At 36.5% G+C, this 15,933-nt stretch overlaps 1 protein-coding gene across 2 annotated transcripts in view; it reads left to right on the top strand.

Moving 5' to 3' along the window:
- ADGRG7 (adhesion G protein-coupled receptor G7) overlaps positions 1 to 15,933 on the top strand; it is a 73,545-nt gene that overhangs the window by 20,372 nt on the left and 37,240 nt on the right. Inside the window, exons 7-13 of one of the 2 annotated variants that reach the window (XM_003261739.2) lie at positions 2,174 to 2,313; positions 2,434 to 2,541; positions 4,851 to 5,014; positions 5,476 to 5,631; positions 8,622 to 8,734; positions 13,797 to 14,143; positions 14,863 to 14,959. In XM_003261739.2, coding sequence (XP_003261787.1) covers positions 2,174 to 2,313; positions 2,434 to 2,541; positions 4,851 to 5,014; positions 5,476 to 5,631; positions 8,622 to 8,734; positions 13,797 to 14,143; positions 14,863 to 14,959 — 1,125 coding nt within the window. The remainder of the gene's footprint in view (positions 1 to 2,173; positions 2,314 to 2,433; positions 2,542 to 4,850; positions 5,015 to 5,475; positions 5,632 to 8,621; positions 8,735 to 13,796; positions 14,144 to 14,862; positions 14,960 to 15,933) is intronic. The other variant, XM_012500996.2, reaches the window with a different exon arrangement.

Genomic DNA, 15,933 nt, shown 5'->3' with positions numbered 1-15,933 from the left:
AGAACTAGATCATAATATAGTGGGCCTTGTCAACCCAAAATAATCAAAAAGGTCAGAATCTAGTTTAAAGAGAGTTCATTCAAGTGCAAAGTTTAAGGACAGCTGCCTGGGAAGCACAAGTTCCAAAAAATGGAAGTCAATGTTTTGAAGTATATAAGTTTGGGATCATTTATATAAACAAAGTTTAGGGAAGCTTAAGAGAGTTTTAACATCTTTCTATGTAAGGCTTGATGTATGGTTATAGTAATCTGATTAACTGAGGTGGTCTTTTCCTTTTGGGAAAGGTGTATTTAACATTCCACACTGAAGGTGTGACAATTACACTGAAGATGTAACAATCATGAGCCAACTGGTCTGAGTTAGGTACAGGACAAAAAAGGAGGCAATTAATCTGTAACATAGATCAGTCATTAGAAAGGGGAAAGGTCTGGCCTCTCCTAGTCATTTACAGAACAAGAACAATGAGGAAGAGAGTTAATCTATAATCTAGTAAGCAGAAGTTGCAAACACGCTACATGTGATTCAGTCTCCAGGGCTTAACTTCCTTTTTGACATAATAAATTTAGAGGGTCTTGAAATTTTATTTTCTTTTATTGCCGTATGGACCCTGGAGCAGGAAGATGACTGAGGATCCAAGGCAGCTTTGGAAGCCTTAGTAGAGGAGTTTACAGGTCTTTTCTTATTTCCAACAGGAAGAATTAGCCTCTTATTTTTAATTTGTGGTTTTTCTCACAATGATGTAATGACCTCTCTGGTTCCCTTTAAATTATGACTTTCCTGATATAACTACAGCACTAATAAAAAAAAAAATCCTGTTTCCAAGAATCTGATGACTTATTTTAGTCAATTGTGCCAGGTGGATGACCACTTTCTGGATTGGCTTCTCCGGGGCAGGTGCCCATCTGTAATCTTATCAGTTATGACAAGAGGAGGAAAGAATTACAAGAAAGAAAAAATGACCTTAGAAGTAGCTATGGTTAGAGTAACCCTGTAAAAGTGGGAACATGAAAAACACCTCCTGTATATCTACCACATCTTTCCTTTTAGCCTGCAAATGCCTGAGGGAGCAGCTCCTGGTACTCCCACTGTTTCACAGAGTGCTGACCTCTACGTAGATACTCAACAGATACTGTTTGGTAGAATGACATTCTTAGCAGGTTGGAGTTTTGTTAGGTATTCCTCCCATTGAAAGCAGCTCTGGGGTATGTGTGAATTGCTGAAAATGGTTTTATAAAAGGAAAACATTTCAATCAGAGGGTCTAACCTGAATGTTTCCATACAAATGATGATTACCTTCTCTTTATAAAGCAATCCTCAATTATTGTAAAGTTTCTCTTTATCTCATTTGGAGGTAGAGAAAAGATATTTTAGTGTCAGAAATAAAAATTTGGCATATAGAACAACTACATTTTGATGAAATCCTTTCATTTCTGGAAAAACTAGACTGATTATTTTACATACAGATGTTTTGTTTGGTCAAGTACAGAAATAGTTCAAATATTTCTATGGGAAACAAGAAAAAGAAAAGGTCTTATGACTTTTCTTTGGAGAATGCTAAATTGACAGGTTGCCCCCACTTCCTCCCACCTTCCATCTAATCTATCTTTGAACTTAGCCAAAGTAGAAAAGAACGTTGTGAAAACCTTCAGGGTTTAGTTCATAGCTGAGGCAATGAGCTCAGAGCTCTGCTCTTTGGTGGTTCTATCTGAACTGTCACCTCAGGAACGAACAACTTACAAAACATGCTTTGGATCCTAAGGGGTTTGGGTGAGAGGAAGAAGATGAATAAATGGAAATAGATTCTCACCACTGGAGAAAAAATTAGAAGTGCATGCCTTGCCAATGGTGGGTGGCAACACCATCCTTCTATGTGAAGAGCATCATAATAAAGACTATTTCTTTTGGGAATTCTATAATTCTTGAGTTCTACCTTTTTGCCATCTATGTTCAAGGTAGCCTTCAGTGAGGACTGTCCACCAGAACTGTTTTATTTAAGTACATATAACACAACACAACTCTAGAAAAGAAAACCAATTATTCTTAGGCAATTGTCAATGTTGTCACGACCACACAATTCTATGCTCATGTCTTTCTGCTATAGTGTAAGACAGAACACATACCTTTCATTTTATGACAAAATCTTGAGTATTAAGTTGTGTTTTATTATATGCAGGCTTATTGAGCAAATGGAGACTTATTCCTTGTCTTTGGGTAATCAATCAGTGGTGGAACCTAACATAGCAATCCAGTCAGCAAATTTCTCTTCAGAAAATGCGGTGGGGCCTTCAAATGTTCGCTTCTCTGTGCAGAAAGGTAAGCTGTCAATCTTACGTGCTTGTAACAGCAAAGAGCATTCTGCTACCGATGATGAATAATAATGCTCTACTCATGATAATGTAGGCTTTTACAATTCTACTCTTTCCCTTCTCATAGGAGCTAGCAGTTCTCTAGTTTCTAGTTCAACATTTATACATACAAACGTGGATGGCCTTAACCCAGATGGACAGACTGAACTTCAGGTCTTGCTTAATATGACGAAAAGTAAGTCTCAAACTTTGTGACATTTAAAAAAATGGACTCAAATTCATAGAACTAATAACTTCTAATTTACTGAAGCAGAAATAATGTCTACTTAGTTTCATACTGAGTAATTTGCATTTGAGTATGTTTGAGCTCTGACATACTATGGTAATCTCAACTCTACTATTCTAAGTCAAAAAGATAATTTCTTTGTTTTTTCTTTTTTCAACAGCCTTTTGGAAGGTAGCAGAATTGAAATGTTCAGGCCATGTACACAAATATGTTTTCCTACAGAAATCTTGCTAAGGTGGTTCTGTTTTACACTTACACATTTAAAACATATTCAATCACAAGCTCTGACCGTGTTTACTAGTGGCATGACACTCTCAGGCTCAGATGCATCCTGCAGACCTAACACTGGAGAAGTCTATGTAATTGGCACAGTCATCATTTAGTAGTATCAATTTTAGGTTATCTCCACTCTATGGTGCCCACCATGTGCTCACTATCATCCTGCATATAACCTTTCAGAAATTCTTACATGTAACTTGAAGTGGTTGTATTTTTCAGTCTAAAAAAATAAGTAAATCAAACACCCACACTTACTTTTCATTTCTCCCCGAACAAAAAAACCCGATGTCAGAAAGTATATGTGTTAGATAGAATACATTTATAATAGCACTAAAAAAGAAGAGAGTATTATTCGTGAATCTGGCACTCTGGAATTTTGCTCTCATTTGCTTTGGCCACTTGCTTTGTGATGGTAGAGAATAAATCTAAGTCTTCTATGTTCTTGTGCATTTTTCTTTTAATTTAAAAATACTTCATGCATACAGAAAAGTACAGAAAGTAATGCGAGCAGTACCTATGTAACTATCAGCCAGGTAAACAAATATCAATTTTTCCTATATTTGCTTCAGATCTCTTTAAAAAAGAGAGACACGGTATTACAGTTGCACCTGAAGCTCTCTACCTCACAAATCACTGCAGCCTCAACCTCCCAGGAGGAAGCAATCCTCCAGCCTCAGCCTCCCAAGTAGGTGGGACTATAGGTGTGCCCTGCTAATTTTTTTAAAAACATTTAAATTTTTTTTGTAGAGACAGAATCTCGCTGTATTGCTCAGGCTGGTCTCAAAGTCCTGGGCTCAAGTGATCCTCCTGCCTCAGCCTCTTAAAGTGTTGGAATTATAGCCATAAGCCACTGTGCCTAGTCTCATTCTTTTATTTTTAAAGAAAGAATAAAAAGAAACCTTGCTCCATTTTTAGGGTTAACTTTTCATTTAGTGTCCAGGAGAAACAATTTGGTGATGTCAATGTACTGTGAACAAAAGCCAGCAACCCATCCCTTTCTCTCCAGGTGGAGGCTCTAACAGTGGCCACAGAGGAGGACAATTTGGGGGCTGTCGGGGCCTTGCCTGTCTCCCTCTCAAATCAGATGACTGAATACTCTGGTCTCACACCACAACGTTTTCCTTTTATCACTTGTGAAAGACAACGGAGTTTAGGAAATTAATTCAGTTAAAATGTATACTGTTGACGCTTCTGCTGTTTTAAATATGCCAACAGTTGTATAGGGTGTTAGGAGGCAGTCCTGGTTCTCTTTGACTGCTGCCACCAACAGGCCGGGTGCAAAACCCTCCGCAGCAGCGATGGTCTTTCAGGATCTTTGATGAACAGCTGATTCCTTTTTCCAATGACCAGAAGATGTTTCACAGTAGCCAGCTAGCCTTGGGAGAAGCCCATGATTGTCATGACACACAGCAGGGGACAATAGTTGAAGAGATGGTGAAGAGTGCCTGCCTCAAAAACTCCACAGAAAAAGTGACTTGCGCTCCTTGCTCAGTGACTTAACACCACTCATCACCTTTGAACAGGAGACCAACCTCATCTGGGCTCAGCCATCCTGGTGTCCCAAGCTTTGCTATTTCCTGTCTCATATTTTATCATTGCAGGAGGCAACATGGGCTGGGGCTATCCACATGTTGTGTTCACTCTCTCCATCTCTCATGTATAAAGCAAGACGTTTACTTTATACATGAGATCTTTGCAATACCTTTTTGAGGTGGATTAGGCAGAAATTCTCATTCCTGTGTAGAAGGTAAGGAAACTGAAGCTCAGAAAAAAAAAAATTAATATGGGTGGAATGGCCCGCCATGGGTTATATGTGTTACTTACATATTGCAATTAAGTAAAGGTTCAACCAGTAAACCATTTTTACTGTACTTTACTCAAATATTAAGCAGCCATGCACTTCTACAATAACGTGACATATTGTTTTTTGTTTACCCTACAGTTCACTTATTGATTTTAATGTCTTTTTCTCCCTATAGATTACACCAAGACATGTGGGTTTGTAGTTTATCAAAATGACAAGCTTTTCCAATCAAAAACTTTTACAGCTAAATCAGATTTTAGTCAAAAAATTATCTCAAGCAAAACTGATGAAAATGAGCAAGATCAGAGTGCTTCTGTTGACATGGTCTTTAGTCCAAAGGTGAGTTTTTCATTGCAGATGCAAGAAAAAAGTGTCCTCATGCTTTCTGTCTTTCTGATGGTGGCAGCTGAGACTGAGTAGAGTAACACAGGGGAAGAAGAGAGTAGGAGGAAAGGGGGTGTTTTCCATGAACAGAAATAATAAAAATTCAGACCACTCTTGAACACCAAAAGCAGGGATATGTTGAATAAAAGAAATCTATAGCAAAACTCTTCAAAAGGTTCTTTGATGTATCCATTTAAATATTCCTCCCAACCATATCTATTGTCAAACTAACTAAATGCAAAGTTAACTAATTTAAATTTTATCTCCTTTTTTCCCTCTCCTTAATAATAATGAATATGCTAATGCTTAGTATATATTTAATTCATTTCTCAGATGACTGTCTTATACTACTTGATTTTTTTTTACCCAATTAAGTATTTAGAAATAGTAATTGTAATTGTCTTATCAATTCACAGTACAACCAAAAAGAATTTCAACTCTATTCCTATGCCTGTGTCTACTGGAATTTGTCAACAAAGGACTGGGACACATATGGCTGTCAAAAAGACAAGAGCACTGATGGATTCCTGCGCTGCCGCTGCAACCATACTACTAATTTTGCTGTATTAATGGTAAGGATGTACATAGCAATCTCTTTCCAGATGAGAATTTTCCTTATACACAATTCTAGTATGTGCTCCTTGGAGATAACTTTGGGATTTAATTTACATAGATTCTCAACTCAGATTAAATAGAAAAACAAGAAATAAAGTAATAGGACTTAAGGCCTGGCGCGATGGCTCACGCCTGTAACCCCAGCACTTTGGAAAGCTGAGGGGAGCAGATCACGAGGTCAGGAGTTCGAGACCAGCCTGACCAACATGGTGAAACCCCGTCTCTACTAAAAATACAGAAATTAGCTAGGCGTGGTGGTGCATGCCTGTAATCCCAGCTACTCAGGAAGCTGAGGCAGGAGAATCGCTTGAACCTGGGAGACAGAGGTTGCAGTGAGCTGAGATCACACCACTGCACTCCAACCTGGGTGGCAGAGTGAGACTCCGTCTCAAAAACAAAACAAAACAAACAAACAAACAAAAATAGGACTAAGGTAAAGGCAAGTAGAATAGAAGTTTTTGCTATGTGGTCTTAGGATAGAGAGGTCAGAACTATGTATTTGATCAGGGGAAGGGAGCCCATGTGCGAAAGAAAAGCTGGTGGGCTCCATTCAACTAACTCACATGTTCTGAAGCATAAAGTTGTTATAGCCAGAGGTAAAGCTGTATAGCTGTGTGTCAGAGACAGGTTCAATATTTACTTAGCTATATGTGGACAGTTTAAATCAGTTACCCAAAACTTTTCCCACTGAAATTGCTCAAGTTACTAAGTTTTTGCTAGAAGATATAAAAGAAAAACTCTTTAATCCCTTCAATTTGTCCCCTAGTTTCTCCGTGCATTCCTTAAGTCTTTTACCTCTAAAGCTATACTGTGCAAGTAACTGATAATACTTAGCTCTGGTGTGCGGCTGTGCATACATCTCTCAAGGTTCTTGTGCTGACCCTTGTAAGAAGAGGGGCTTCTGTGTGTTCTATTTCCAGAAATCTATTTTTCTGGTGAAACAAAAAAAAGTTAGTTTATATACTTCATGGAATGGTTTTCATTCACAATGGAATGGGGAGTTACGGAGAGTGTTCTTCTCCTTAGTAAGGGACTATTAATGCTATGAATCTCCCAAGGAGAAGCAGATGTTTTCATTCCCCAGTAGCTATAATATAGCCATATTTGGGAAGCCAGTGGAGACTGGTGGAACATACTGGTATAGCTTGCATTATCAAAGCATAGAACCTTGCTTTTTAAAACTTTTTGAGATAACTATAGTTTTCTCATTTTAATTATAAAAGCTCTCTTCTTTTAATTCATTTGGATTATTTCTTTTCTAACTTGCATTACAGAGAGATCTGCTTTCTTGATCAGGAGATACGGGAGAAAAATTTAACTTTTTGATATCTTAAAGTCATAGGATCATTGATGAGCTATGTCAAGCTCAGGTTGCTATACATGTTAAATGATATAGTTTACTTTATTATAGTTATCTTTTCCCTTTCTTGAGGTTAGGCTTTCAGCTATTTCTTCTCATTAGTATCTGACTGCCTCAATGCCTACGTACCTACATTTGTAATTAGTTTTGGTTTGCAATATTTTTTTAAATGGCTGATTAAAATTGCATGTAAAGTAAGAGCAAATCGGCTCTGAGCGAAAAGATTATTTTTAAAATCTGAAGACCTATAAATCTTATGATTCTTTTTGCATCTACTTAGTACACTACACACAGGAAATAACGTAAAATTTTTGTTTTATTATTTTTAAATGTGTATTTTGTTTTTATTTTATTTCTATAAATGCAATACACAGGCATTGCATAAAGTATGAAAGTATACACTAAACAAAAATATAGTGATATGGAAAAATGTTTATGAAACAGTAAAATGGCAATTCGAGCATAATGCTATTATGTTAACAAACCCCTGTATGTTTGTGTAAGAGACATAGATAGTATTTTTAAGCATGTAAGAACAAAAGATAGGCTCTCAAGAGGTAGGTATGGTGTGGGGTAGCAGGCAGTATAAAGGAACATATGCTTTTTCTATTATGCCTCTATATTCCTTTCATATTTTACAAATAAGTATACACTGCTTTTTTAATTGTAACAACTTAAAAAATCAGAAAGTATAGATAAGCAAAATGAATTATACGTATCCAACCCACCCTGTGACCACCACCACTACCTCACCAGATTTCCAAGATTACATACTCATATGGTATGTATTTTAATATATATATATGTATATACACACACAAACATGTTGAGAGATATATAGCTATATTACATAAAAATAAGGCTTCCTTTAAAAAATTAACAGGTATGAGCATCTTTCCGTATTTATGAAAATATTTCTGCAACTTTATTTTTAGTGCATCCACTTAGATATACTTAGAGTCCAGTTACACATAAAAATAATGTCATGAATAAGTGAGGCAACTTTTGACAATTTAGATCTAATTCAAACAATTCTGATTTTAGACATCAAGGAAAAGTATAAATAGTTGACTTGTGAACCACATGGGACAGTATGGGTCCACTTAATATGTGGATTTTTTTCAATAAAAAAAGTCTGCCCTCCACATTGGCAGGTTCTGCATCCACAAGGAAACGTGGATGGAAAAATAACATAGTATTTTCAGAGTGTAAAACTGGTTTATGGAGGTCAGCTTTCCACATCAGCAGGTTCCACAGGACCAACTGCAGGACTTCAATATGCATGGCTTTTGACATCTGCAAGTTGTCCTGAAACCAGTCCCCCTGGGCAAATACCAAGGCATGACTGTATATTTTTCCTTAACTGAATTAATTAGATAATTATTCTCAGGCCTGTATACTTCAGGTAAACTGCTCAGCAATAAGGGGTTGATGTATTTCACTTTTAAATATATCAAGAGCTTTACAAAAGGAAGATATATCTGGCAACTGTCTGGTTAATTTGACCCATGTAACTCTGTGATGTTGACTTTCATTAACATTTCAGGGACGATTATTTAAAAATATGAGTCTTCACTTGTTTTTCAGACTTTCAAAAAGGATTATCAATATCCCCAATCACTTGACATATTATCCAACGTTGGATGTGCACTGTCTATTACTGGTCTGGCTCTCACAATTATATTTCAGATTGTCACCAGGTAAGAGCAGAAGCAGGCTCTTTTCAGAAGAGGCATTGCTATCTTGATATAATTTACTCTGAGAATTCTCATAAGTATATAGTGTCTTTGAACTAGACGAGAACTCAGAGAGGTACTTATTTTACAGAGGAGGACATTCAGGCCTGGAAAGGCTAAGAAATACACACAAATAAATATGTAATTACAAATTGTGGCAAGTGCCTTGAAAGAAAGTTATATGCCACTAATTTACAAGTTTGTCGTGTAAAATTTATGTGGTCCTGCAGCTCATTAATGCTATAATTCCTTAGTGTTGAATAGAACCGTGCCTATCAATTTGTATTTGTAAAGGAAAGAGACATTGCAAACAGCAATTTTTTAAAAAAGTAATTAAAAAAATGTATCAAGCTTTCAAATGGTGAAATGTTTTTCAAAAATATATAGAGTTTTCACATGGTGAAAGTTTTTGAATCCCATACATTAAAGTCTAATTTTAAATAATGACCTATAAACAAACACTTCTCTCCACCTTGATTCCTTCATTCGAGGTCCAATTTTGTATCCCATTCATTATTTTTTGTCACATGTTACATTTTTTTAACTGCCTGTGGTCTTTTAGAAGCTTGTTCATTTATTAATTTATTCTGTTTACTGTGTGTTTCCTCTGTCAACTTCACATTTCATGTTCATTTGGTCTTTCATGACATTGAAATTTTCAAGCATCCAGGCCAGTTACTTTGAAAAATGTTCCACAATGAAGATTTGTCTGAAATTTTCCTCATGAAGAGATGCAGGTTAATTATTTTTGGTGGGAATACTGCAATCATGGAATTTTTTTTTAGTGTGACTCAACAAGAAGTGCAGATCAGTTTGTCCCATTATTGTTGGCTAAAGTTTGATTCCCCATTTAAAGTGATGTCTGCCAGATTTCCACATTTTTTCCCTGTGTAAATAATAGATGACTCGTGGGGTGCCACTTTGAGGCTGCATGATATCCTGTTTCCCAAAAATCTTTTACTTAATGATCTTGTTACTCATCCTTACTGGAACAAATTATTACATTAGTGGTTGAAAAATGGTGATGCTTCTAGGCTATCATTCTTTCTTTATTTGTTTGCTATACTCTTTTGTAAAAAGCATACTTCCCAGTATAGCCCCAGAGCTTTTTTATGTAAGAAGCATACTTCCCAGCAGAGGGAGCCCCTTCATGTTGTTTTGTCATGTTTCAGTCTTTAGTCACTTCCTTATTTCAATCACAGCAAAATGATCATCTTTCACTTTCTCTGCCTCATACCTGAACGAGCCATTTCTCCAAAGAGCCAGAATTGTTTTCGATTCCTTTTCTCCCCTTTTTCACATTAAATGAGTCTCTTGCCATTCATTTAAAAGTTTTATAGTGAGTGCTTATGTTGTAAGGAGCTGAATACAAAACTATGAACAGACAGATAATCTCCCATCTCTCGTGAAATATACACTGTTGGGGGGAGAAGGCAGACATTATGAAAATATCTACACAACTGAATATATAGTTACAAATTGTGGTAAGTGCCTTGAAGGAAAATTACATGTTTGTCATGTAAAATTAAATGCCTCTTAAATTTGTCTCATTATTTGTATTTCTATCATCACCACAGTTGTACTGACAATTATTTGGTCCCATAAGGATGAGTAATAGTTGCTGCATAACTAGTTTATTTGCCCAAACTTCACTCTTTTCATTTGTCATCAGATTTTTTTCCTCCTTCATCAATATGTTTTCTAGCACAATTATGCAACCATAGATGCCACTAAAATTCATCAGGAAACAGAAATAAAAATAAACGCCAGGCATGGAGGCTCACACCTGTAATTCCAGCACTTTGAGAGGCCAAGGCAGGAGGATTGCTTGAGCCCAGGAGTTTGAGACGAGCCTGGGCAATACAGCAAGATCACATCTCAAACAAATTTTTTTTTTAAAAGAGAGAAAAAACAAAAATAAAGACAAAATTTTATTGATTTTAAAATCCTGAATTACAAAATTTTCTTCGTTCTTGGACAGGTTCCCGTATAATAATAACGCACAGAATACAGACAGTCCCCTACTGACCATGGTTCAACTTACGATTTTTCAGCTTTAAGATGGTGCAAGAGTGACAGCATTCAAGATGTTTCTTGATTTATGATAGGGTTACATCCCAATAAACCCATTTTAAATTGAAAATATGGTAAGTTGAAATGATATTTTTAGTTATCGATGGGTTTATTGGGATGCAATCTCATTGTAAGTTGAGGAGCATCTATATAGTAATAATCTATAAGAAGGGCCAGGCTATTTGAAAATCACCTCTTCTTCCTGTGGATTATAATTGATAAAATTAGATAAAAACTAGAATCTAATCTTACTTTTATATAAAAAGATTCTTTTGAGTACTTTTTGCAGTTCTGGTCATTAAACCTCTCAATAGATTTAATGAAATTTTGAATTGTCCAGAAATCTCAACTAAAATGTCAAGCAGATGGACTGAGTTCTGTTTGAATGAAAGCTTTTTTATTCAGTGTGGGAATCCAAAGATCAAGAGAGGTCATGATGAAACATCATAAAAACATAAAGAATATATAATGGGCAAATAGACTTAATCAAATTATGAGTTATTAAGAATAGAGAGGTACTTGAAGGTTAGAACTTTAGGCACAGTAATAGACCTGGGAAATGGTATTCCAAGAGATCTTGAAGTCTGAAAAATCCAGAAGGCTTTAGATGGTAGTGAGTAGAGATTTGATCTTTATTGGTGTAGAACTGTCTGCCATAGTATACAAGAAAGTGTAACATGCCTTTAAGGGGATATAAGGATATATCTGCCTTTAAGCAATAAGGAAAATAATACATGTACAAAAAAGAATATCATATTTTACTTTTGAGATCAACTTTATTAAGAGAAATCTTGCATTCTCTGCCAATCTGAAGATACACATGTGGGCTAGCACAGAATATATACACGAACTACACACACCACACCATACATACACACACTCCACACCATACACACACACACACACACACACACACACTCGTACACACTCAAACTCTCATACTGCCTTCTGAAGATTACTGGTAAACAAGGCTGGCCTGCAGACAAAATCAGAGAAACAGCTGCTCTTTTAGAGCAAGCATGAGAAGGGGAAAAAAAGGAAATTTTAAAGAGCACTTGGTGGTACCCCCAGAAATTATATCTTCCAATAAAGGGACAGTCCTTGGGAATGATTTACATTCAAAGTGTGGTTCAGGACATCTTGACCATCTGACAATCAGCAAGCATTTTCCAAAATGTGGTCCTTGAAACATTAGTCCTGGGGAGATTCTTGATGAAAATAAGGTTCTGAAAAGTCTTGCGGAAAAGATATGTGAAATTTTGTTGTGTATGAACCATTTAAAAAAACAGTAATCATTAGTCTACTTAAATTATAAAGAATAGCATCAGTAACAATAGGCCATGAAACAAATTAAAAATATTTTTACCTAATTTAAATCTTCGTGGAAGCTTCACTCTTTAAACGTAAAGTAAGCTGAATATCACCTAATTTTGTTTTAAAGCTATTACACTGTTATGGGAAATTCTTAAAAAATTGTATTTGGCCTTATTTTAAAAATTTTAAGTGAGTTTTAAAGATAAATTACATTTTAAAACTCAAGAGACTTTTTCTCTACATTTAAACATGAGTTCATTTACTAATGTGCAGAGTTTTCTATTATAAAAATGTTAAAACTCCACATAGGGCCTCTTCTACAGATGGCCTTCACATAAGCTTGCAAATCTAGAGTAGAACTTATTACCTAGCGTTATATTAAAAAAACTGCTCCAAAACTCAGTGGATAGAAACACATATTATTTCTAATGATTTTGTGGCTTGTCTGGGTTCAGCTGGGTAATTTTTCTACTGGTCTTGCTGGAGTCTTGTAGTCAGATGGCGGCTGGGCCAGAGTCATCTGGAGGTTCACCTAGGATGCTGGGGCAGCTGCATCTTTCTCCCTCTCCACACAGTCTCAGAGGACTTCCATGCAGTTTTTTTTTTTTTTCAGCAAGGTGGCTGGGCTTGTTACACAGTGGCTCAGAACTCCAGGAGCACAAAAGGAAAAGCTGTCAGTGTTGTAGGACTTTCTCCTTTGTTCAGCTAAAAGCTGGGTTCTTGTGTCACACGACCATGGAAGATTAGGCTCGCAGACACTTTGAAGGGTGAAAAAGACAGGGTTAATCGGGTGAAAAGGAAAAAAAAGGGAAACAGGGACTCTCAGCAAAGTGAGAGTCCTGCTACTAGGCTTCCCTCCGTGCAGACTGAATCCACGGATACCTCCGCGGAAGAGGAGAGGCCAGGCTCCTCCCCTCTGCAAAGGGCGGGAACTTCCCACAGCTCCACCCCGTTCTCCCAGTGCGCAGGTCAGTTGGAGGTTCTCCCGGTACACCTTTATACTAGGTTGTCTCACCTGGAGGGCCATGTTATGACTTTTATGTTCCCCAGGCACTTGTGCCTTTGTGGAAACTTTCATTCATTAAAGAAAGATTAAAAATTAAATTTTATGATTGCATTGGTACAAAGATGAATATATTAATATTCTTTGAGCTAAGAGTTCTCTTTTTTCTTCTACATCTAAAAGAAGTTAAAACATTACTATGGGATATGAACGCTAAGCACTATTGTGTCTAATGGATAAGTCGGCCTTGGCTGCCAGGCCTTCTGTTGCATCCCATCAGTTACATCAAGGTACAGGCCAGGCTACTGTGAAGGGACTATGCAGGGCTACCTACCAGGAAGTAGTGTTCACTGGGGGCCATCTTTGGAGATTAGCTATCACTTTTGATCAGAACACAGTTTCAAGAAAAGATACGTCAACCTGTATCTTTTAACTCATGACTTTGTGGAAATGATAAGAGGAGAGTGTAGTTTTCTGATGTAATCGAGAATGTAGATTTACCAGCTGTCCCCACTGGGCTGTGAACTGAACTTACATTGGGCAATAATATCTTTGTTCCCAGAAATTTCACTGCAGTTTGTTTTGTGCAGTTGTTTTGTTTCATCTAATTTTTTATATTAATTTACTTATTTTCAGGAAAGTCAGAAAAACCTCAGTAACCTGGGTTTTGGTCAATCTGTGCATATCAATGTTGATTTTCAACCTCCTCTTTGTGTTTGGAATTGAAAACTCCAATAAGAACTTGAAGGCAAGTGATGGTGACATCAATAATATTGACTTTGACAATAATGACGTACCCAGGACAGACACTATTAACATCCCGAATCCCATGTGCACTGCGATCGCCGCCTTACTACACTATTTTCTGTTAGTGACATTTACCTGGAATGCACTCAGCGCTGCACAGCTCTATTTCCTTCTAATAAGGACCATGAAGCCTCTTCCTCGGCATTTCATTCTTTTCATCTCATTAATTGGGTGGGGTAAGTGTTTGCATCTCCCCTTTCTCGGGAATTTAATTTTGTGGAAATCATTTAATTTAAACACTTACTGGAGGCCTAATAGTCCAAGGCCTTGACATAATTAAGAGGAGATAGAAAATGTAGTGATTGCTGAGAATACTTTCTGTCTTAGTAGCTTATATTCCAGTGAAGGAGGCAGATGCGATCAAGGCAAGAATACAAGATACATCATAAACTAACTTAACTAACTTAAAAATGTTAATTTCCTTTAACATCTCTTTTTATTAATTTGATTTGAGATTTAGGCCACAAATAATTAACTTCCATCTACTTTAAAAGAAATGTTTCAAGAAAGACAATCAGAGTGACTCTTTAAGCAAAAATATTTGAAAAATTTATTGGGTTCCTGCAAAGGAAGACTTGTTTCAGGGATATCTAAATTTAAATGTATTCAAGTGATGGAGGAATTATGCTACTGAAACATGACAATTCTGGTTAGAGTTACAAAGAAACCGGAAATAGGATTGATATGTAGAGCCATCTCTAAAAGGGAAGGGAAAACACTTGGAGAAAAATTATAGCCACTGTCGACCCACAGCTGTCGGATCACTTTGTATATTGTCCATTGTGAAAACAACATACATCCTGAAGAGGGTCAGATGTATAATTCATGTATGGTCTTTTATAATTAATCCAAGTCTGGATAAATCATTAATTCTGTGCCTCTCTTTATCACATAGGAGTCCCAGCTATAGTAGTGGCTATAACAGTGGGAGTTATTTATTCTCAGAATGGAAAGAATCCACAATGGGAATTAGACTACCGGCAAGAGAAAATGTGAGTTTATATTTTTTTAAATGTCTAATTGTTTGACCTAAGAGTGTAACTGTTCAGTGATATTGACTCCGAGTATCACTGTAATTTGCATTTCACTTTATAATTGTCATGTTTAGTGGTAGACATTTGAAATTCTCAAAGAACACATTATATTTTAAATGTGATGACATGGAAATTTCCCATAAGTCCTTTTGTAAAGCAAGTAATCAACTTCGAAATTTATAAATGTGAACTTTCTTATGTTAAATTTGTCTTCTTTCATTAAATCTGAAAATCATGATACAGTAGGTATTATCCTTAGTAATCCTATATCTTAGTTTTCTCATCCAGAAAATGGGAATAACAATAATAGTAATTCCTGTTCTGGGGTTACTTCAAGGGATCAATCAAGTGTGAAAACATTTAATAACTTGAACACTCTCCATATATCTCACTCATATAAACCAATTCTATGTTGATATGATTTTAATGGATATTTCATGATGATTTATCATACATAACAAATTCTTCCTGTGATTCCGGTGTGAATAATTAACTGTTGTAACAGAAGCATCTGACTGTATGACATTTGCTTTTTTTGTGTGGGGGAGAAAAGAAAGCGGAGCTGAACTGAGACTCAACTCTTTATATGCATTTCTGCTACCAAATGGCAACTGCTCTTCAATTTGTCTTCCCTTCTCATTTTATAAGTCTAACTATTCTTATCTCCAAATTCCACCTGCAGTCCCAAACCAACACAAATGAAAGCAAAACTTTTGGAAATGGGCAAGTACACCAAGGGAAGGCTGTGGTGTCAGGGAACTCACCTCTTTCTCAGGGGCTGATCATGCCCAGCTGTAGGCTGGGGAGCTGACTGCCCGGCCTTATTTCATGCTCCCAGACACTATGTTTGATTATGGTTAAATATCGTTTTAGGTTTTAAAATTTTAACACCACGAGAAGAAATATCTAATTAGAGATACCCAAGGTGCAAA

Source organism: Nomascus leucogenys, chromosome 21 (assembly GCF_006542625.1).
Source record: "Nomascus leucogenys isolate Asia chromosome 21, Asia_NLE_v1, whole genome shotgun sequence".
In the NCBI taxonomy this organism is placed as follows: domain Eukaryota; kingdom Metazoa; phylum Chordata; class Mammalia; order Primates; family Hylobatidae; genus Nomascus; species Nomascus leucogenys.
This window is presented reverse-complemented; position numbering and strand designations above follow the sequence as displayed.